The 22,642-nt window shown below is 44.8% G+C and overlaps 3 protein-coding genes across 10 annotated transcripts in view; all 3 read left to right on the forward strand.

Moving 5' to 3' along the window:
• The first annotated feature begins 200 nt into the window (after window positions 1-200).
• LOC134883798 (trichohyalin-like) lies at window positions 201-4,119 on the forward strand. The gene is made up of 5 exons (XM_063912221.1): window positions 201-385; window positions 1,203-1,371; window positions 1,526-1,744; window positions 1,829-2,235; window positions 2,788-4,119. Exons 1-5 carry the CDS (start codon window positions 332-334, stop codon window positions 3,571-3,573), a joined length of 1,635 nt encoding a protein of 544 aa, XP_063768291.1. The 5' UTR covers window positions 201-331; the 3' UTR covers window positions 3,574-4,119.
• Window positions 4,120-4,769: 650 nt separating this feature from the next.
• xrcc2 (X-ray repair complementing defective repair in Chinese hamster cells 2) lies at window positions 4,770-7,330 on the forward strand. Its single transcript, XM_063912819.1, has 6 exons — window positions 4,770-4,970; window positions 5,724-5,805; window positions 5,892-5,927; window positions 6,037-6,186; window positions 6,286-6,556; window positions 6,901-7,330. The coding sequence occupies exons 1-6, from the start codon at window positions 4,950-4,952 to the stop codon at window positions 7,220-7,222; spliced, it is 882 nt and encodes a 293-aa protein (XP_063768889.1). The 5' UTR covers window positions 4,770-4,949; the 3' UTR covers window positions 7,223-7,330.
• A 3,134-nt stretch (window positions 7,331-10,464) lies between these two features.
• Window positions 10,465-22,642, forward strand: part of LOC134883941 (histone-lysine N-methyltransferase 2C-like) — a 36,944-nt gene continuing 24,766 nt past the window's right edge. For 7 of the 8 annotated variants that reach the window (XM_063912461.1, XM_063912464.1, XM_063912466.1 and 4 more), the window contains exons 1-15: window positions 10,465-10,678; window positions 12,776-12,973; window positions 13,636-13,715; window positions 13,825-13,926; window positions 14,167-14,530; window positions 14,613-14,792; window positions 14,894-14,916; window positions 15,015-15,098; window positions 15,231-15,340; window positions 15,430-15,580; window positions 15,691-15,868; window positions 16,028-16,142; window positions 16,247-16,398; window positions 16,550-21,549; window positions 21,729-22,582. In XM_063912461.1, the coding sequence (XP_063768531.1) occupies window positions 12,777-12,973; window positions 13,636-13,715; window positions 13,825-13,926; window positions 14,167-14,530; window positions 14,613-14,792; window positions 14,894-14,916; window positions 15,015-15,098; window positions 15,231-15,340; window positions 15,430-15,580; window positions 15,691-15,868; window positions 16,028-16,142; window positions 16,247-16,398; window positions 16,550-21,549; window positions 21,729-22,582 (7,590 nt within the window). In that variant the 5' untranslated portion in view covers window positions 10,465-10,678; window position 12,776. The remainder of the gene's footprint in view (window positions 10,679-12,775; window positions 12,974-13,635; window positions 13,716-13,824; window positions 13,927-14,166; window positions 14,531-14,612; window positions 14,793-14,893; window positions 14,917-15,014; window positions 15,099-15,230; window positions 15,341-15,429; window positions 15,581-15,690; window positions 15,869-16,027; window positions 16,143-16,246; window positions 16,399-16,549; window positions 21,550-21,728; window positions 22,583-22,642) is intronic. The other variant, XM_063912462.1, reaches the window with a different exon arrangement.

Below are 22,642 nucleotides of genomic sequence, written 5' to 3' on the forward strand. Positions count from 1 at the left end.
TCAACATGTCAATAACAACATGTACCTCTAATGATCGGCTGCCGTCAAAAACTTATTTCATTAATGTAAGTCATAGGGGAAAGTATTTTTGGGCCAAAATGACGCCACGCAAGCTGTAGTTCTACTAATTAGCCACTACGGGAATTCGATCCAACCGCCAGCGCTCTTTCCTGGAGGCTGGATTGTGTCAGTATTACAAACCGCAGAAGAAGAAACCATTGCGCTTTGAAACGGAACTTCTTAAAAACTGAACTTTTAAAGACTTTAAACTATTTAAGTTTTACCTTTTATAAACAAAGCACTGACTCAGCTTCTTTGTTAAACTCTCATCATGTGGAACGAACCGACTTTTTACCGAAAAACGGGAAACTTAACGATGTTTCCGGTAGGTTTATAATTTTTTTAGTTCGTTTATTCTTAAAAAAACATAAAATTAACTTCATTTATTTTGTATACAAACAAGTTCACAACAGGAATAGACATGTAAAGTAATGCAAAAATGACGTTAACTAAATAAATAAAAAAGCTCACGGTAACTTTTCACTGAGAAAAGACTTTATTTAACGTCAACAAACAAACAACTTTACAGATGATGGAGACTTAACTTTATTTAAACCGTTAATGATTACAGTTCCGTTTTAACGTCTTGAATGTACTTTTATAAACATTTATCTGATCATAAATATAGATGTACTTCATTACATATTTAATATCTAAGACATATTATATCGACAGTAACGATGAAAAAGTCTTAATTTACAGGGAATAAAATCACACAAGAAAATGAGAATAAAGTCATAATTTTAACCAAAAAAACACATTTTTTATTAGAAACAATTTGTAATTCCACCAGTGTTAAATGTGTAGTTATCTGAGAATAAACTCATAAGGAATGTAGTAATTTGTGTGGAAAAAGTCATAATTTATTGAGAATAAATTGGACTATTTTAAGACAAATTAGATATAATACAACGTTACGTCATAATTTTAGAGGAAATGTAGTTGTATTATTACATGACAAAGTAATAATATAATATGTATGAAAAAACACATTAGGGGTGTACAGTTGTAGAAAAACTACAAAGGAGTAAAAATGGAGGAGTATGTTGGGTTTTTACAAAGATAAGATTTATTTATTGCGAGAAAATAATCTAAATTAGTAAGAAATAAAATGTAATGTAAAAATATAAAATGTTATGCAGGCTGTGCAGGAGATCAGGAAGGAGGTGGGCTGCCAGTGGGAGAGTCCATATGAGGAGATGAAGAAGAAGGAGACGAGGGAGGTCGGCTGTCAGAGCGACTCAGCAGAACAGAGAGATGCTGCTGTCCAGGTGGACCTGCTGACTCAGCAGCTGAGCTGGAGACACACAGGTGAGACACAGTGTGTCCCTGCAGTGTGTCTCACCTAGGACATGTCTCCAGCTTTTGACATATTGTGTGTGTGTGTGTGTGTGTGTGTGTGTGTGTGTGTGTGTGTGTGTGTGTGTGTGTGTGTGTGTGTGTGTGTGTGTGTGTGTGTGTGTAGGTGCTGCGTGGCAGTGTGTGAGAGTGGAGGACCCTGGTCTGCTGCAGCACCACAGCCCCCCCCTCCACCTGTTCTGCTGCCCCCCCACAATGTATCAGCCTACAGCTCTCAAAGAGCTACCCTGGTTACCCAGCATGCCTCAGTGCAGCGAGCCACCCCCCGGACTCATCGCTCCTCTGAGCCCCCGCCTGGCCGAGGAAGAGGAGGAGGAAGAGGAGGGTATGTTGGTGTTTTATTAATCTGAATATTTAAACTCTTTAAATGAAACCTAATTCTAACCTGAGAAGCTTTATGAATCTATAGATCAGAGGCTCTGTGCTGAGAGGTGGGGCCAAATAACATCAGTGAAGAAGAGGAGGAAGAAGGGGTCTGCAAAATGGACCAATCATATTGCAGCAAGAGCTCGCTGGAAGAGGAGCGAGGACAGGAAAGAGATCGGCCAATCAGAAGAGATGAGCAGGAAGAGAGGACAAATCCCAGGAGGAGGAGAGGAAGAGGAGGGGATGAAGAAAAAAGTGGTGAAGATGAACAGCTGGGAGACGGAGAGGCCAAGGAGGACGGCTGTCCGTCCTCCAATCAGATACCTGGTGGAGTCTGAGGTGACCAATCACAGAACAGTGAGAAGGAGGGAGGAGAGACAGGAGGACGAGGAGGAGATCAAAGACAGCAGGGTGGAGTCACTGGAGGACGGATGTTGGAAGATCTGTAAGGTTCGTCCTGCTTTTTAACAGAAGAATAAAAATCCTAAATGATTTTGGAAATGATTTTGATGATTTATCTTAAAAAAATACAAAATACAATCAATATTCAGATCCTTTTCTATACATTTTGAGCCTTTTTTTTCTAAATACTACAACATTTGTTACTCAAAATATTCAGATTTGTATTCTTAAAATATTTAGACATTTCTTTAAAAATGCAACACGTTTTTTTTTTCAATATTAAGGCTTTATCTAAATTTGAAGACCCTTTTGTTCGAAATATCTAGTTTCTTCTAAATATTAAACCTATAATTATTTATTTTCTTAAACTATTCACTATACTGTTTCTATTTTTTTGACTTCTAAATATTCAGACCTTTTTTAGACTTATTCTTATATTGTATTTTATTCCAGCGTTTTCTCTCTATATTTTATATATATTCTGACTTAATTTTCTCTAAATATTCAGACTTTTGTCTCTTAAAATTTCTTAATGTTTCTCCAAATATTATACATTATGTAAAATAATACCAGTTCAATATTCTATACCCCCCCCCCAAGGTTTGTGGTCTGAACATCACCTGTGCAGCGTCTCCGCAGCTCCACCTGTCCGTCCACAGACCCTTCTTTAACAAGCCCCGCCCCCCTGTTACCAACAAGACTCCTGATTGGTCCAGACGCAGAGAGCCCAAAATCCCCCGATGGTGGGTTGACTATAGGAGCACCAAGAGGATGAAGAAGAGGAGGAGGAGGAAGAGGAGGGAGGAAGATAAACAAGTCTGTGTGAAGGAGGAGGGAGGTGGAGAGGAAGAGGAGAGGAGAGATGGTGGAGAAATTGAGAAAAAAGTGGAGGGAGGAGGAGAGGATGGAGTAATGAAGAGGAGAGATGAAGAAGGAAAGGAGGAAGAGGAGGTTGGTGATGAAAGAGGAAAGAGGAGAAAATATGGAGGAGAAATTGAAGTCTGTATAGAGGAGGAAGAGGAGGGAGGAGGAGAAAAGAAGGAGGAGGGAGGAAAGAGGAAAGAGATGAAGGCGCAGCTTGTGAGGCCAAGGAGGCAGAGAGTCGGTCCTCCAATCAGATACCTTTTGGAGTCAGAGGAGAGGTCACATGGTGTGGTGACATCCAATCAGGAGAGAGCACACGGACCCAGAAAAAGAGGAAGACCAATAAATGTCATGAGGGACCAAGAGGAAGGGGGCGGGACTTCAGAGAGACAGACAGAGAGACAGACAGGTGATACAGAGAGGCAAACATGTGAGAGACAGACAGGTGATACAGAGAGACAGACATGTGAGAGACAGACAGAGAGATCGACATGTGAGACAAACAGAGACACAGACGGGTGATATAGAGAGACAAACATGTGAGAGACAGACAGAGACACAGACAGGTGATACAGATAGACAAACATGTGAGAGACAGACAGAGAGATCGACAGGTGAGAGAGAGACAGAGAGATCGACAGGTGACACAGACAGACAGAGAGGTCAGAGACAGACAGAGACACAGATAGGTGATACAGAGAGACAGACAGGTGACACAGACAAACAGACAGAAAGACAGACAGACAGGTGAGAGACAGCCAGAGACACAGATATGTGATACAGGTGATACAGAGACACAGACAGGTGATATACAGACAGGTGATACAGAGAGACAGACAGGTGACACAGAGAGACAGACAGGTGACACAGAGAGACAGACATGTGAGAGACAGACAGAGAGATTGACAGGTCAATCGGGGAACGGTGACCAATCGTCTTACAGGTCAGACGGGAAATATTTGTATTAAATGTATTTGAAGAGTATCTGATGTTATTGTGAAAGTGTAAATGATTTATATTAGAAGTATTTCTTGTCGAACAGATTTAATAAACTTCTACTGATGAAGAGTTTGTGTTTCAGCTTCATGTTCCCAGCAGCTCCACACATCTAAATACACTATATATTCCAATATAATATCATATAATATTAATCTAGAAATAAAGAAAACGTAGTAATTTAAATATATTTAAAAATAAATGTTGGTATTAAATTATCAAAATACGGTTTTTGTAATATTTCAAATATATATTTTATAAAGTTAAACAATACACATTTCCATTACATTTTAAAAAGCACTTAATTTAAATATGTCATAAAACAATACCAACAAGATAAACAACGACACAATATCCTGTATAATCAATACTTGTACTTTTTAAAAATGTATGCGCTCTCTTCATACCCACTACGGTAGCTCCTCACACTCTTCACAACACCTACGGTAGCTCCTCACACTCTTCACACACACTACGGTAGCTCCTCACACTCTTCACACTCTTCACACACACTACGGTAGCTCTCACACTCTTCACACACACTACGGTAGCTCCTCACACTCTTCACACCACACTACGGTAGCTCCTCACACTCTTCACACACACTACGTAGCTCCTCACACTCTTCACACACACTACGGTAGCTCCTCACACTCTTCACACACACTACGGTAGCTCCTCACACTCTTCACACACACTCCGTAACTCCTCACACTCTTCACACACTCTTCACACACACTACGGTAGCTCCTCACACTCTTCACACACACTACCGTAACTCCTCACACTCTTCACACACTCTACGGTAACTCTTCACACACACACACTCCGGTAGCTCCTCCCCTCGGTCCATTACGGTAAACAGCGGAACCCGGAAGTGCCGTGTCTCGCTGGTGCAGCTGATGACTGAAAGTGGAGCTCAGGTAAAAACATCACGTGTTTGAACAACAATATATGATTAATAAACTCATATTAAAGACAATATCTGAGTTTTAGCTGCAGCATTATGAGATAGACTTTATATTTAAAATAATACTGAGTAAAGTATACATTTATCTGTTATTGTTAAATAAGGTTAAAGTATATTAGCATTATAATCAACAACATGCTAATACCTACATTTATGACTTTGTTAAAACAGCTTTGTCCCGTTGAGATTTCTCCAAGAAACGCACAACATTAAAACTCATAGATTTAAGTCAAATTAAAACATATTTCACCATAGTTTTTTAAACTATTTTAAAGCCTATCTGTGGATTATTCCATAAAAACATCACAATTACGTGTGTCCTGGTTAATTTTCTGACTGATTTTACACATACTACACTTATAAATGGTAATTAGTGTAATTTATACTTCATTTTTTATATTATGCATGCCTCTTAATCAATATGTGTCTCTTATTTTGTTGTAACAGTGTAAAAGACCTCTCTGTGGGACAAATAAAGGACTTCTGATTCTGGAAACACAGATTGTATATTCCACAATTCAAATGTAAAAATAGTAAATAAGCAGGTAGAAATACAAACACAGCAAGGACTTTAACTGCGATTCAGTGTCTAACCTTGATCCGGTCTCACCCTGTTCCTCCTTGGGTCCTTGAGTCCTTCCTGGAGAGTCCTTGGAAAGGTGTGTATTATATGTGAGGATATGAACAGTGTGTGATGTGTCTGCAGCTGTTCGCCCGTCTGGAGGCTCGGCGCTGTCTGGAGGACATCGAGACCAGACTGTTTCCTGGAGATGGAGGACCTGAACACGGTGAGGCACCACTTCCTGTCTGCACACATCACATGACATCTGGAGCTGGATTATTATTGACTCTGTAAGAGCGGTGTGTTTGACAGGTGAGGTGGTGGAGCTGTATGGATCCGAGGGGACAGGTGAGTCACTTTAAACTTCAAGATGAAACAAGAATTGTGAGCCTGGCTTCATCCAGTCAGACAGAAATGGATGCACATATTTAATGAGAGATTTCCTCACATGTGCCAGGTAAGACGGAGCTGCTGTACCACCTGCTGAGCCGCTGCGTGCTGCCGCTGGGCGCCGGCGGGCTAGAGGTGGACGTGGTGTTTGTGGACACCGACTACAGTCTGGACATGTTACGACTGGTCAGCATCCTGGACAGCAGGCTAAACGCAGGTACACACCACAGAAGAAGAAGCATGAAAGGATTTTGTCTCTGCAGACGGTTTACATGCACAGAAACCCACCACGCTCTCCTGGTTCTCCTCTCTGCAGCTCGGTCCTTCAGCTCCTCGGGTTCTGATGAGGAGGTGTTGGGTTCCTGTCTCTCTCGCCTCCTGGTCGTCCATTGCTCCTCTTCCTCCCAGCTCCTCCTCACCCTCCACTTCCTGGAGACGACGCTGTCCTCCCGGCCCGGCATCGCCCTGCTGCTCATCGACAGTATCTCCGCTTTCTATTGGCTGGACCGCAGCGAGGGCGGGACCAGCATCTCCAAGCAGGAGGAGAAACTCAGCAAGTGTGCCGAGCTGCTGGGACGACTGCTCAGGTTCGTCATTGAGGAGGTTCTAGTGTTCATTCAGGAGGTTCTAAAGGTCACTGAGGAGGTTAAGTGTTCAGCAAGGATCAAGTGGTCATTTAGGAGTTTCTAGAGGTCATTTATGAGGTTTTAGTGTTCAGTTAGGAGGTTCTAGTGTTCATTCAGGAGGTTCTGGTGTTTATTTAAGAGCTTCTAGAGGTCATTTAGGAGGTTCTGGTGTTTATTTAGGAAGTTCTAGAGGTCATTTAGGGTGTTCTAGAGGTCATTAAGGACAGTATTTAGGTGGTACTATTGGTCTACTTTTGGTTCTCTGTGGAAATACCTGACATCTGGTCTGTGGTTCCTCCTCTCAGGGATTACCGGATCACCGTCTTCGCCACCTGCCACGCCATCAGGAGGAACTACAGTGGACCCTCTTCCTTTTCCTCCTCATCCTCCTCTTCCTCAGACATAGACCGACCTTACCTCTGCCGCCCCTGGAAGCGCCTGGTGACCCACCGGCTGCTCTGCTCCAGACAGGAGACTACAAACATGGCCGCCCCAGCAGCAGGCAGCAGCGAACAGAAAAGTCAGCAGGTATTCACGGTTCACTGCACCTCCTCTTCCTCCTCTAAAACCAAGTCCTACAGGAGCAGCTCCTTCTGTGTTACAGACTCCGGAGTGGAGTTTATCTGAACTGTTCGTGAGCTGCAGGAGGAACCGTTTCTGTGTTGGTTATTTTGTATTTTTGAGTTATTGTTTACATGCATTTGTCAATAAAAGTGTAATAAAACAGGTGTTTAATTTTAATTGTGCTTTTACTGAAAAGAATACATTTATACAAATATTTATTATAAATTTAAAATGGTTATTAACGTATAATATTATAATTATTACATTTTGGAAAATGTTTGTACCTGTGTTATAATCATTATTGCTATTGTAAGTATTATTTTACTGTTATTTTGAGTTAAATTATTATAACTGTTATAATATCTATTTCTATTATTATTTGGATGTTTATATGTATTGATAAATTAATTAAGGCTGTATGTTTGGCGCACGTGCAGCGTGAGTCCGGCTCCTCGCGCTCCACTCCGGGACTTCCGGTCTGATGACAGAACCGCATCACCAGAGCAGCGCTCCTGCAGATCCCTCCGCGGGGTCAGACACTTTCTACCACACAAACAGTAAACCCAGTCCCTGCAGTATACAAAGCCATTCAAACTAGCTGCACCTTTACCAGCTCTGAGAACACTTTAATGATCAATCATTCTAAAACATATCAGAGATATTATTCGGAAATGGACCAATCAGACAATGACTACTTTTACTGTCACTACTTTAAGTACATTTAGAGGAGAGTACTTTCTACTTTCACTGGAGGAACATTTAGAATACTTTCACTGTGACAGAGTATTCCTACACTCTGGTACTTCTACTTTACTCAAGTACAAGACCTGAGTACTTCTACTTTACTCAAGTACAAGACCTGAGTACTTCTACTTTACTCAAGTACAAGACCTGAGTACTTCTACTTTACTCAAGTACAAGATCTGAGTACTTCTACTTTACTCAAGTACAAGACCTGAGTACTTCTACTTTACTCAAGTACAAGACCTGAGTACTTCTACTTTACTCAAGTACAAGATCTGAGTACTTCTACTTTACTCAAGTACAAGACCTGAGTACTTCTACTTTACTCAAGTACAAGACCTGAGTACTTCTACTTTACTCAAGTACAAGACCTGAGTACTTCTACTTTACTCAAGTACAAGATCTGAGTACTTCTACTTTTACTCAAGTACAAGACCTGAGTACTTCTACTTTACTCAAGTACAAGATCTGAGTACTTCTACTTTACTCAAGTACAATATCTGAGTACTTCTACTTTACTCAAGTACAAGATCTGAGTACTTCTACTTTACTCAAGTACAAGACCTGAGTACTTCTACTTTACTCAAGTACAAGATCTGAGTACTTCTACTTTACTCAAGTACAAGATCTGAGTACTTCTACTTTACTCAAGTACAAGATCTGAGTACTTCTACTTTACTCAAGAACAAGATCTGAGTACTTCTACTTTACTCAAGTACAAGACCTGAGTACTTCTACTTTACTCAAGTACAAGACCTGAGTACTTCTACTTTACTCAAGTACAAGATCTGAGTACTTCTACTTTACTCAAGAACAAGACCTGAGTACTTCTACTTCACTCAAGTACAATCTATGAGTACTTCTACTTTACTAAAGTACAAGACCTGAGTACTTCTACTTTACTCAAGTACAAGATCTGAGTACTTCTACTTTACTCAAGTACAAGATCTGAGTACTTCTACTTTTACTCAAGTACAAGACCTGAGTACTTCTACTTTACTCAACTACAAGGCCTGAGTACTTCTACTTTACTCAAGTACAAGATCTGAGTACTTCTACTTTTACTCAAGTACAAGATATGAGTAGTTTCTACTTTACTCAAGTACAAGATCTGAGTACTTCTACTTTACTCAAGTACAAGACCTGAGTACTTCTACTTTTACTCAAGTACAAGATATGAGTAGTTTCTACTTTACTCAAGTACAAGACCTGAGTACTTCTACTTTACTCAAGTACAAGACCTGAGTACTTCTACTTTACTCAAGTACAAGATCTGAGTACTTCTACTTTTACTCAAATACAAGATCTGAGTACTTCTACTTTACTCAAGTACAAGATATGAGTACTTCTACTTTACTCAAGTACAAGACCTGAGTACTTCTACTTCACTCAACTACAAGATATGAGTACTTCTACTTTTACTCCCGTACAAGATATGAGTACTTCTACTTTACTCAAGTACAAGATCTGAGTACTTCTACTTTACTCAAGTACAAGATCTGAGTACTTCTACTTTTACTCATGTACAAGACCTGAGTACTTCTACTTTACTCAAGTACAAGACCTGAGTACTTCTACTTTACTCAAGTACAAGATCTGAGTACTTCTACTTTACTCAAGTACAAGATCTGAGTACTTCTACTTTTACTCAAGTACAAGATCTGAGTACTTCTACTTTACTCAAGTACAAGATATGAGTACTTCTACTTTACTCAAGTACAAGATCTGAGTACTTCTACTTTACTCAAGTACAAGACCTGAGTACTTCTACTATACTCAAGTACAAGACCTGAGTACTTGTACTTTACTCAAGTACAAGATCTGAGTACTTCTACTTTTACTCAAGTACAAGATCTGAGTACTTCTACTTTACTCAAGAACAAGATCTGAGTACTTCTACTTTACTCAAGAACAAGATCTGAGTACTTCTACTTTACTCAAGAACAAGATCTGAGTACTTCTACTTTTACTCAAGTACAAGATCTGAGTACTTCTACTTTACTCAAGTACAAGACCTGAGTACTTCTACTTTACTCAAGTACAAGACCTGAGTACTTCTACTTTACTCAAGTACAAGATCTGAGTACTTCTACTTTACTCAAGTACAAGATCTGAGTACTTCTACTTTTACTCAAGAACAAGATCTGAGTACTTCTACTTTACTCAAGTACAAGATCTGAGTACTTCTACTTTACTCAAGTACAAGATCTGAGTACTTCTACTTTACTCAAGTACAAGATCTGAGTACTTCTACTTTACTCAAGTACAAGATCTGAGTACTTCTACTTTACTCAAGTACAAGATCTGAGTACTTCTACTTTACTCAAGTACAAGATATGAGTACTTCTACTTTACTCAAGTACAAGACCTGAGTACTTCTACTTTTACACAATATTTAAAGATGGATTCAACTTTGTAATTTCTTTATATTTTACAGTTATATAGATATATTTGCTCCCCACCACTGAGTAGTGTTAGGGTCTCCTCGGTCCTACTTCTTCTCCTGCTGCTTGCTGACAGGAGGCGGTGCTTCGGTCGCTCCCAAACATGGCCTCCATGACGGAGCGACCGCTTCAACTTTAATTTTTTTCGCCAGTTTTTCAGCTCTAAAACCTGCTTTTTCGCCTCCACTTGTTCCCGGGAAATGTTTGTTGTGATCGTGTCGGTATGGCAGACTCGTGACAGGAGGTTTTCTCCCGGGAAGAGAGTTTAAACTGATCGGTTTTAAGTTGAAGCTGCAAAGCTGGAGAGGAAAAAGAGAATTGCATCAAATCAGTAAGAAGGTTTTTCCTCCCTTTATCTCCACTCATGTGCAGCCTTTAATTCCCGGTTGTGTTTTTATATCTACTTATAGTTGCAATGTTTACATAAAGCGCTGAATAAAGGCGCGTTGGAGCTGGTTTCTGTTAGCATTTAGCATGCTAGCTGGTGCTACATGCTAACAGAGAAGTGACCAGCAAACTGGGCGGTGCGAAGACTGCTAACATGCTAGCTGATGCTATTGCTACGATAGATAGAGGAAGCTAACGGCTAACTGCTAACTGATCGGTTTCTACTACAACGATAAGATAGTGTTTACTTTATAGATCCTAATTTGGGACATTGTTTGCATGTAAACAAAGCAGTGCACATAATGTGAAAATGCAAATAAATAGACGTAAACATGAAATACAAACATCTCAAATTATGGCCAATAAACATAAACACAGTTGGGGAAAAGCAAAACAAAAATAATTCAAACAATTCAAGTAATATTTAAAGAAAGCTATGATAACATTAATACATGGATAATTACTGCATTACATGTAGATGTAACACAGTATACTATATTTGTATTTTCGTCACAGCAGCATGTAAACAAAGCGTTGTATATGATGTGAAATGGAAATAAATAGAAATAAACATCAAATATATCTCAAAATAGGAAATAAAATAGGACTTTAAAGTAAAATATGCACATAATGACAGTAGAAGATATATATCTGAAGGATATCAAGGGACAGTTACAGATATAATATAGAAATAAGCTATTATTTACATGGAGTTTGCAAGAAATAGCATATTAAATTAATATAAATGTTCTGTGTGAATGCAATATATACAGTTGGACGAATTGTCATTTTTCCTGTAAGAGTCCACTGATCAGAACCAGAAACAGGTTTAATAACAAGCAGGCTCACAGGTTAGTTTAACTAGCCTTGTTGTAATTGGTGCATAAACATTTACACAGTTAAAGGAGATAAAATGCCAGGAAAAAAAAGAGATTTAAGAAGCAAAAACCAAGTTGTTCTTAATTATTTGTATTTCAAACTTTAATCAGTAGGTTAACAGATACCAGGAATGTACCTTGGTGTGTTTGGTGCATTATACATTAGTGATACTGCAAAATTACTCTGTTAGAATAAAGTATTACTTCAGTAGTAGAAACTGTAGTGATAGTAGCAGTAAAACCACCAAACCAACAGATCTATGTTATATATTTAGTTAATTGGTCCCCTGTAAGTATCATATAGCGCCAAGTACAATATAATAGCTTTAATATATCAGGTATTGAACGAACTATAAAGTATCTATCATGAGTATTCAATGGTTTTAGGCACAAAACATTTAACGCCTTTGTATGGAATATTTTAAATGCATCAACGACAATATTTGTGTTCCTTGTCCACAACGATGTTTGGCCTCTTGTTGAGAAATATGAAGGCATTTAGACCACCAGTGGAAGAGGTCTTTGTAAATATCATATAAACAAATAAAGACCTGTATAATAATATCCTATTTTTTAATAAATGGGGACGTAACTCGTGTCTTTGTCATCATCTCTTAATTTAAGGTACCTGTGATCCATTTCTTCCCATAGTGACGTTAGTCCTGTTAAACGGGCTTTACATAAAGTAAGGAACCTGCAGAAACCTTCATACTTTATTTATTGATTCATTATTTTGTATTTACTGCCTTTCCTGCACATTGCATTAAAGGTGCTCAACAACACGATGCAGTAAACACAGAGAGGGAGGATGAAACAATAACATGTTCAGGGTTTCGTGTAAACCGGGTAAGGCCAGAAAACAATATTCCTGTTTGTCAGAAACGGTTTAATCAGTCCAGAAATATGACGTTGGGGTCAAAGAGAGCGTCAGACGGCAGAGACAGCTCTGTTTTTACGTCTGCTCTCGTGAGGTTTAATATATCTTCTAAACATGACCAGCGCCTCAGGTTCACCTCATACAGTTCTAGAAACCCCTGTAGCTCATGTACAAATGTGCAAATATTCAGGACTGGCTTACTACCTAAATTAAATAAAAGATCTCCCCTGTCTCTCCTTTGAATCACACCTGACCCCGACCTCTCTGTCTTGTGTTTTTTACCCAGAATGCCATCTGAGGCTCAGCCCCAGGAGCCTCGGGACCGGGGCCCGGCTCCCCCCGTCACTCGGGCTGGACGCAGCGCTCAGCTGGCCAAAGCCGCAGCCACAAGCCCCGCCCTCGAGAGGAGGTCCAGGGGCCGACCTCGCAAAGATGGACCCCCAACCCCCCCTCCTCCAACACCTACGCCTCCCAAAGCCAGGAAGTAAGTTGACTCCTATTGGCTCGCGCTCTGACACGTTGTGCAGGATACTTTGGATTTACTCCATATCGCCCAGTTAGATGTGTGTGTGTGTGTGTGTGTGTGTGTGTGTGTGTGTGTGTGTGTGTGTGTGTGTGTGTGTGTGTGTGTGTGTGTGTGTGTGTGTGTGTGTGTGTGTGTGTGTGTGTGTGTGTGTGTGTGTGTGTGTGTGCACGCGCGCATGTGCGCATCAGAGTGCAAATTTCCAACTTTCTGGTGTGTCTAAACACATCACGGCTGCCTTCCTAATTTATTAGGCTTTATTAATATCAAACACCGAGAGGGACAAACGCACACACACAAACGCACACATACACACTGGTGTGTGTGTGTTGTGGTGAGTGAGATGTGTTGGAGAGGAAGTGGTTAAGTTGCATGCTGGGTAATGAGCAGATAGGAGGAGGGGTGTGTGTGTGTGTGTGTGTGTGTTCTGGACTGGACTGGACTGGAGTCAGCTCCAGGTTTTACTTTCTGCCAGACACACACACACACATTCTGCTGGATCCAGCAGAATGTGTGTGTGTGTGTTATTAATGATATGTGATGTACATTGTTGGAATGTAATTGTTTTTTTAGCAAGAGTTTCTTGTGTGTGTGTGTGTGTGTGTGTGTGCACGCACGCGCAGGGGGCGGAGTCGAGGTCGAGCCCATGTAGAGGATGATGAGAGCATGGACGCCACGGAGAAACCCCCCCCCCAGAAGACAGGTGAGTTCACTTCTGACGATCCGATCTGTTAGTCTTATCTTCAGTTGGTTCATGTTGATTGAGGTGTGTGTGTGTGTGTGTGTGTGTGTGTGTGTGTGTGTGTGTGTAGAGGTGAAGGAGAACACAACAGGACGTCGACGGTCCACCTCCAGGAGAAAGTCCAACACAAACCCTGAACCAGAGCCCAGTCCAGAACCAGACCCGGAAGAAGGTCAGTGGAGTTTCGTTTTGAGTTCATTTGAAACTGTTTTAACCTTTTTCATTGATGATTATATTTGCTATCTTTTAACCAGGCAACATCATTTCAGTTGAGCTCCTTTTGATTCCTGCAACACTTCATATTATTTATTCTGTCGATAGAATAAATAAAGACGAGTGAAACGTTTTTTAGAGGATGTCCTTTCATTCAGTTTTATTTCCCAATAATAACACTTCCCCTAACCCCCCCCAGCTCCGGCCCCCAGCCCTGCTCCAGCTTCCAACCCTGAGGAGGAGCCTCCAGTCCGACCCCCCTCCCCGGACCTGATCTCGGTCCACAGCCCCCCCTCCAGCCCTGCTCCTGGTCCTGAGGAGGAGCAGGAGGAGGAGGAGGAGGAGGAGGAGGAGGAGGAGGTCCGGCCCATCCCAAGCCCTGTCCCCATGGATCCAGAGGGGGAGTGTCCCGTGGAGCAGAGCCCACCAATGAGCCCCTGCTCCTCCAGTCCTCCGGCCTCCCCCTGCCCCCCCCTGGAGGAAGAGGATTCGTTGTCCCCCCTCTTCCAGCTTTCGGAGGAGGGGGGCTCACCCACCCCCAGCCTTGGACACACCAAAAAACGGTGAGACATTTTTTAAAATTTTTTCTGGAAAATACCTTAATCTATAAATGTGATCAAATCTAACACGTCCCCCCCCCTGCAGTCTGAAGCAGTGTGCCTTCTGTTTCCGAGGGGAGGCCCCCCCCCTGGGTCAGGGCCCCCTGGTGGTGTTCGGCCCAACGCCGGGCTACATCCCTCTGCACATCCTCAACAGCCGCGCCCCCCCCGACCGAGACAACGACTGCCACGACCACTGTTACCGCGGAGACCAGGCGCCGCCCCCGTGAGTCCTTCCACTTCCTGCTTACACCCTCAAAATAAGAGCGTACTAATGAGGTTTGATATTGATTAAGAGTGTGTTTGTGTGTGTGTGTGTGTGTGTAGGTGCAGCAGTCCAGAACAGTGTGGTGAGTACTCACTTTTCTTCTGTCTGATATAAATGTTAAACACTTTTATGTAGAAAAATGTTGTTGTGATGTTTCTAATCGTCCTCCGGATGTTTCAGAGTCTTCCTCGGAGTTCCTGGAGCAGCTGGGACCCGTCGGCCTTCCTCACGACATCAACGTCCAATCACTGTTCGACCCCACAGGTACAGGAAGTCAAATAACCCCCCCATTTATTCCTAGCGTCAGTCCTTCTTCAGGTAAATCTGACTGTGTGTGTGTGCGTGTGTGTGTGTGTGCGTGTGTGTGTGTGTGTGTGTGTGTGTGTGTGCGCGCAGGTCAGTGCTGTGCTCACCTGCAGTGTGCAGCCTGGTCAGAGGGGGTGTGTCGTGGCGAGGGCCAATCACTGCTCTACGTGGACAAAGCCATCGACTCAGGAAGCACGCAGGTACCATGTTGTTGTTATTATTTTTTATTCACAGTCAATTGTGTATATGTAAACATGACCTAAGCACCGCCCCCTCTACCTGTCCTCAGGTGTGTGCGTTCTGCCGTCGGCTCGGAGCGTCGCTGCGTTGCAGGGAGACAAGCTGTGGGCGGAGCTTCCACTTTCCGTGTGCTGCAGCCGCCGGCGCTCTGCAGGACTGGAGCCAGAGACAGACACTGTGCAGCAGACACACACACTCGGGTACACACACGCTCACACACACACACGCTCACACACACACATGCACACACACACATATCCAAACAATCAAATGTATATGAACATTTGTATTTATTTATCTTCTCCGCCAGCAGCCCCCTCCTCACCGTGTGTGTTGTGTTCGAGTGCCGGAAACGCCGACTGTGTGTTGACATGTTGTTGCTGCGGGAACTGTTACCATGGCAGCTGCCTGGACCCCCCCCTGGATCCCTCCTCCCTGCACCGGGCTGGCTGGCAGTGTCCTCAGTGCAGAGTGTGTCAGAGCTGCAGGTAACACACAGACGCACACACATTTAGGGTTATATATTATATAAAATTCTGATTCATTGTTCAGCCAAATTTTTGAAGGAGGCTCGAGTCACATTTCGACTCTCTTTGAAAAGTATTCAACGGGACGTGCACAAGTCATAACTTCTGTGTGTGTGTTAGGTTGCAAGGGGATGATGGTGTGTTGCTGGTGTGTCAGCGATGTGATAAAGGCTACCACACACTCTGTCTCACACCACCTCTGGATCACACACCGAGCACCGGCTGGAGCTGCAAGGTGAGGAACACACACCCCAACACACACAAACTCACACACTGTTGACCTTCTGTTTTATTATAAATATATGAGAGTACTTTTTTTTAAACCTCTCTCTTCTCCAGAACTGCAGAGTTTGCCGCCACTGTGGTGTGAGGTCATCAGGCCAGTGGGCCAATCACCCGTTTCTGTGCGAGTCATGTGACCCGGCCCTGCCCTGCCCTCTCTGTGACCTCAACACACCACAGGACTATCGGACCTGTATCTGCTGCTATAGGTACACTGACTTTATGGATTGTTTACTAAGGAATGTGCCGAAAAGAAGGCAATGGGGTGAATAGAATAAGTATGGAACCTTGCCGGACTCCATGGCATTGTTATCGTTAGGATGTATAAACACATTTACATGTTTGTATGTTTGTTTACAGGTGTGTCCACACACAGTGTATTGTCCAGGTTGGGGAGGGCAGGGCAGGGTCTGAAGATTACGTCTGCTCCACCTGCAGGCCTCAGGAAGAGGAGCCACTCAGTCCTACCCCGCCCCCCCCTCTCAGTCCCACACAGGCATCTTCCAAAAACATTTCAGAGCCACCACCACTTCCAAGTCACACAGAGGCTCCACCCATCAGTCCCACCGCTCATAGTCCAGTCCAGCTTACATGCTCGCAGTCACCACAGAGTCCTGTCGAGACCCCGTGCACACAACTGACACCACCTCATCCTGAACCCACAGAAATACATAGTCCTGCACACTCCCTACCTGAGCAACAAGAGCTCCAACAAAGTCCAGCACCATCACACCCTGAAACCACAGAACTCCAACAAATTCCCTCACCATTGTACCCTGATCCAACAGAGCTCCAAAATGGTCTGGTTCCATCACACCGTGATCCTACAGAACAACCACATAGTCCTGTTCCATCACACCATGATCCTACAGAACAACCACATAGTCCTGTTCCATCGCACCCTGATCCTACAGAACAACCACATAGTCCTGTTCCATCCCACCCTGATCCTACAGAACAACCACATAGTCCTGTTCCATCGCACCCTGATCCTACAGAACAACCACATAGTCCTGTTCCATCCCACCCTGATCCTACAGAACAACCACATAGTCCTGTTCCATCCCACCCTGATCCTACAGAACAACCACATAGTCCTGTTCCATCCCACCATGATCCTACAGAACAACCACATAGTCCTGTTCCATCCCACCCTGATCCTACAGAACAACCACATAGTCCTGTTCCATCCCACCCTGATCCTACAGAACAACCACATAGTCCTGTTCCATCCCACCCTGATCCTACAGAACAACCACATAGTCCTGTTCCATCACACCCTGATCCTACAGAACAACCACATAGTCCTGTTCCATCACACCATGAAACGTCAGAGTTCAAACAAATCCCTGAGCAATCCCCCTGCATTCCAACAGTGCTCCAAAACAGTCCTTTGAAATCCCAAACAGATACCCCAGAGCTTCCACAAAGTCCTGCACCATTTCACCCAGATCCAACAGAGCTCCAGAATAGTCCTGTACCATCCCTCCCTGAGCAAAAAGAGCTCCAACAAAGCCCTATACAAATGCACCCTGATCCCACAGAACAGCAAAACAGTCCTGTACCATCAAACCCTGATCCTACAGAACAACCACATAGTGCTGTACCATCGCATCCTGATCCTACAGAACTCCTTAATATTCCTCCGCCATCTCACCCTGAAATGTCAGAGCTTGAAGAGATTCCTGAGCAATCCCTCCCCGATCCAACAGAGCTCCAAAACAGTCCTTCACCATTCCAACTTGTTCCCAAAGAACTCCCACAAAGTCCTGAACCATCGATCTCTGATTTGACAGAACTTGAAAGGAGTCCTGCACCCTCGCAACCTGGTCCCACAGAACTCCTAAAGAGTCCTGCACCATCCAGCACTGTACCCACAGAGCTCCAACTGATTTCAGAGCAATCCCACCCTGATCCAACCAAGCTCCAAAACAGTCCTTCGCCATCACAGACAGATACCACAGAACTCCTACGAAGTCCTACACTATCGCACCCTGAACTCACAGAGATCCTAGAAATTTCTGCGCCGTCTCACCCTGAGCCTGAAGAAGAACATCAAATTCCTGTCCCATCACAACTTGGTCCCACAGAACTCCAAAAGAGTCCTGAACCACCCAACCTTAATCCCACAGAAATCCTAAAGAGTGTTGTACCATCTGGCACTGAACCTGGTGAGCTCCAACTAATTAATTTGCCATTTCAACCTGAACCGAAACAGCTTCAAGATGTTCCTGCGACATGCCCACCTGATTCAACAGAGGTCCAAAAGAGTCCTGTAGCAACACAACATGAACCCACAGAACTCCAACAAATAACTAAACCGTCCCAATCAGAACCCACAGAGCTTCAGGCATGCCCACCTGACTCAACAGAACTCCAAAAAAGTCCTGCGCCATCCCATTTAGAACACACAGAACTCGAGAACAGTCCTACACCATCTCATCCGGATCATGCAGAACTGCTAGATACTCCTGTTTCACCACATCCTGATTTGACAGTACTCCAAGCAAGTCCTGAACCATCGCATCTAGCTTTCACTGAGCTACAGCAAAGTCCTTCACCAACCCACCCTGACCCAACGGAACCCCAAAATAGTTGTGAACCATCTCATCCGGATCATGCAGAACTGCTAGAAACTCCTGTTTCACCACATCCTGATTCGACGGAACTCCAAACAAGTCCTGAACCATCGCATCTTGCTTTCACTGAGCTACAGCCAAGTCCTTCAGCAGACCACCCTGACCCATCAGAACTACAAAACAGTTCTGTACCATCTCATCCTGATCACGAAGAACTACAAGAAACTCCTGTTCCATCTCATCCTGATTCCCCAGATCTCCAACAAAGTTCACCAATATCTCACAGTGGCCTGACAAATGTACTGGAAACCCCAGCTTCATTGAATCCTTTAGAGGACCAGGAGAGCCCCACCTCACCTCAAGTTAGTCCAACAGAGGTTCAACAAATCCCAACCCACTTTACATCCTTTCAGGCTCAGCAGAGTCCTTTTCAGGTCAGGAACACCTCTTCCAGCCCTACCCTGAACTCCACAGAGGATCAGATTTTGGCCACAGACTCTCAGCATAGTCCAATGCAGGGTAGTCATTTGGCTTGTAGCCTTGTACTGTCTCCAGTAGGGCTTAGTCCTACCCGGGTTCAGTCTGGACCTGAGCAGATCCCTTCACCACACGCTTCACAGTCACCGCCCTACAGACCATGTAGTCATGCTTACATCAGCACACAGCTTCAGAACAGAACCCCGCAAAGACACCGTAGTCCTACGCCACATAGTCCTGAACAGGTCAGCAAATCCCCCCCACAGAGTCCCCCTCAGGAGGCCGAACGTACACTGGATTATGAGAGCCCTGGATCGAGCAGCCCTGCTGGAGTGCGATGTGGGCCAGCACAGGGCCTTTCTACACTGAACCTCTCACCACAAAGACCCGCCTCACTGCGGTCCATCTCAGCGCCATGTAGCCCCTCACCAGTCCCCCTCAGAGTCACAAAGTGTAGTCTGTCACAACCTGCCAGCCCAGTACAGGTCCAGTCTACAGAGCCTTTGCAGCTTCCCTCTCAGTCAAGACTCACAGAGGAACTAACAGGTACCACAGATCATAAAATTGGTGCACAAACACTGGAAAGTAGCCCCCCCTCTAACCACGGCACAGATGAAGAACTCCCAGACCAGCCTGGACTCAGCCCCCATCACGGTCCTTCCACGCCAGCACCAGAAAGCCTTGTTCACATTAGCCTAACTAGCTCACCTTGTGAAACGGAGGAAGTTAGCTTCACTCAGGGGGTTCCTTCTCGTGAAAGTTGTAAAGAAGCTACTGAAGGGAGCCCCACACATATCCAAAACAGCATACCATTGGAGACTAGCCCTGCAGAGACTGGTTCATCAGCAGAACTGGCTGAATCCATCCAGCCAAGTCAGGATGAGGAGATGGAGGAAGTTGGCCAATCCCCAAGTCCTTTTATTCTGTCAGACACTCCTCAGAGCCATCTGGACAGTCAAACAGAAGCTAACAGCGTGGTGAACTACATGCATGTTCAAGAGGGAACTAGTCCTACTTTTTTACAGCCCCTAGAGACTGAGGCGAGCAGCCAAAGTCCAACAAGCCCTGGTCAGTCAAATGTTCAAACTATCTGCAGTCCTTGTCCTGCTTCTCCAGGTCAAACAAGCCTCCTGCCAGCTAGCTTTAGTCCTCCACACTGTAGTAGCTCAAGGTCTGCTAGCCACAGTCCACCTAGGTCTAGTCCTGCTGGTCAAGCTAGTCCTGTTCACATAGAGAGCACCTGTAGTCCAGTCCAAAGACGGTCTCCCTCGTTAGCTAGCTCAACAAACAGCAGCCCCGCACATGCTACTGTCTTCGCTTGTTTTAGCCCACCTCACAGTCCAGCTCAGGACAGAGAGACACATCGTAGCCCAGCTCACAGCCCAGCTCCTGACACTCTAACCAGTTCTGCGGCACAGCTGAGCCCCAGTTCGAGTCTGGATGTGGACTCCATTTCTATCATCCAGAGCTGTGATCTTCCCAGTGGGGTTCACATGGATTCTTGTGTTGTGGACAGTGTTAAGCTGACGAGCCCAGTACCTGCCAGTTCCCTACCTGATGGCTCTGTTAGTCCAAATCAGGCCTTAGCTATTACTAGTTCAACCCCCCAGCACAGCCCTGCCTCAAAAAAACCCTTTTATCAGACGGAAGCCTCCCCTGTTGATGCTACTTCCACCCCAGCTAGTCCGAGCCATGCTAGTCCCACTCAGGATAACACTGCGATGCCTAGCACTAGACACATTAGTGAAACCCCCGCTAGTCTCCCACCCTGCACCCCCTCACAGGTTAGCCCTCCTCATGCTAGCTCTGTGCACAGTAGCCCAGATGCTAGTCCGGTTCATGGCGCTGTACTGTCAGGTGAGACACAAGTCAGTCCTACCAGCCCACTGCCGCTAGAGGCTAGTCCTGGTCCTGGTAGCCCACTGCCGCTAGAGGCTAGTCCTGGTCCTGGTATCCCACTGCCGCTAGAGGCTAGTCCTGGTCCTGGTAGCCCTCTGCAGCTAGAGGCTAGTCCTGGTAGCTCTTTGAGACTAGAAGCTAGTCCTGGTCCTGGTAGCCCTCTGCGGCTAGAGGCTAGTCCTGGTAGTCCTTTGAGACTAGAGGCTATTCCTGTTCCTGTTAGCCCTTTGAGGCTAGAGGCTAGTCCTGGTCCTGGTGGCCCTGTGAGGTGTGAGGCTACTCCTGGGGATTCTGAAGCCAGCTTTAGTCCTGGTCCTACAAGCCCACTGCAGACTGAAGCTGGTCCTGGAGTCATCTCTTTTTCCAGCCCCCTGGCGGACCCTACCGAGTCAGCAGCCACTGAGGGTGAGTACAGGAGATATTTACAAAAAAATATATACATTTAAAAAATGAAAATAGTAAACAAATATTGAAAAAATGTAAGAGTAAACAAACAAATAACATAATGGGATTTAAAAGTGGAAAATAAATTAAACATTTTGGTCTGAAAATAAAAAGACTAAGTTGCTGTACTCTTTTCTTAGACATCATGGAGGAGCAGCAGGAGAGACTCAAGACTGAAGAACAGGGGGAAGAGGAAAAGTTTGAAGAAGAGGAGGAGGTTCAACAGACAGTAAAGGAGAGTCCAGAAGAACAAGAGGAGGAGTCGGAGGGAGGAGAGCAGGAAGTCCTGAATGAAGAAACTCCTCTCGATGCTCCTCCCTCCCCACAACCCACCTCACCACACTCTGCCTTACCCCTACCTCCCTCCCCCTCTCCTCTTCCTCTTAGAGCTGGCTCTCTGGAGGCCTCCCCCCCTCCCCACAGAACTGCCTTACTCTCCCCTTGCTCCCCCCACAGTGTCCCTCTCCTTTCCACCGATCAAAGAGAAACACCAACTCCCTGTGATGTGACATTAGCGGACGATGACAGCCAATCACAGAGCCAGGTTCAACCCACCAAAGACGAGCACCAATCACACGCTGAGCCTTCGGAGAGGGGGGCGGGGCAGAAAACACCGCAGCCAATAGCAGAGGAGGAGGAGGAGGAGGCAAATGAGGATCAGGAGGACCAATCAGATGTGGACGAGCTGGAACTGGACGTCTCACTAGACCTGGAGGTGATGGAGCTGATGAACTCCTCACCCCCCCCCTCCCTTCTTCACCTATCCACCCCCAGCCCTCCCCTCTCCTGTCGGGGGACATCTCGAAGACCCCCTCCCCCCTCTTCCAGGCCGTCCGACGACCTCTCTATCCGTCTGAGGCAGTCTCCCTTCTCCACTGAGGCCTCCCCCGAAACCTCCCCCGCCAGAGCCCCCGTCACCCCGCCTCCTCTCTCCCCTCCCTCACCCCTTCTGCGGTACTCACCCCCCATCAGAGAAACGACACCGCTCTCAAAGGTAAATATGACAACATGTCTCCTCCTTGTTGTTTTACTCCCTGCCTCCCCCTCACTAACT

The sequence above is a fragment of the Eleginops maclovinus genome, chromosome 21 (genome assembly GCF_036324505.1).
Source record: "Eleginops maclovinus isolate JMC-PN-2008 ecotype Puerto Natales chromosome 21, JC_Emac_rtc_rv5, whole genome shotgun sequence".
Taxonomy (NCBI): domain Eukaryota; kingdom Metazoa; phylum Chordata; class Actinopteri; order Perciformes; family Eleginopidae; genus Eleginops; species Eleginops maclovinus.

Bases quoted from the DNA above. Each gene is read 5' to 3' on its own strand.
- LOC134883798 (XM_063912221.1), top strand. From the start codon at position 332: ATGTGGAACGAACCGACTTTTTACCGAAAAACGGGAAACTTAACGATG. The intron at 386-1,202 runs GTAGGTTTATAA...AATGTTATGCAG, and splicing joins GAAACTTAACGATGTTTCCG to GCTGTGCAGGAGATCAGGAA. The intron at 1,372-1,525 runs GTGAGACACAGT...GTGTGTGTGTAG, and splicing joins GCTGAGCTGGAGACACACAG to GTGCTGCGTGGCAGTGTGTG.
- xrcc2 (XM_063912819.1), top strand. From the start codon at position 4,950: ATGACTGAAAGTGGAGCTCAG. The intron at 5,806-5,891 runs GTGAGGCACCAC...TGTGTTTGACAG, and splicing joins AGATGGAGGACCTGAACACG to GTGAGGTGGTGGAGCTGTAT. The intron at 5,928-6,036 runs GTGAGTCACTTT...CACATGTGCCAG, and splicing joins GTATGGATCCGAGGGGACAG to GTAAGACGGAGCTGCTGTAC.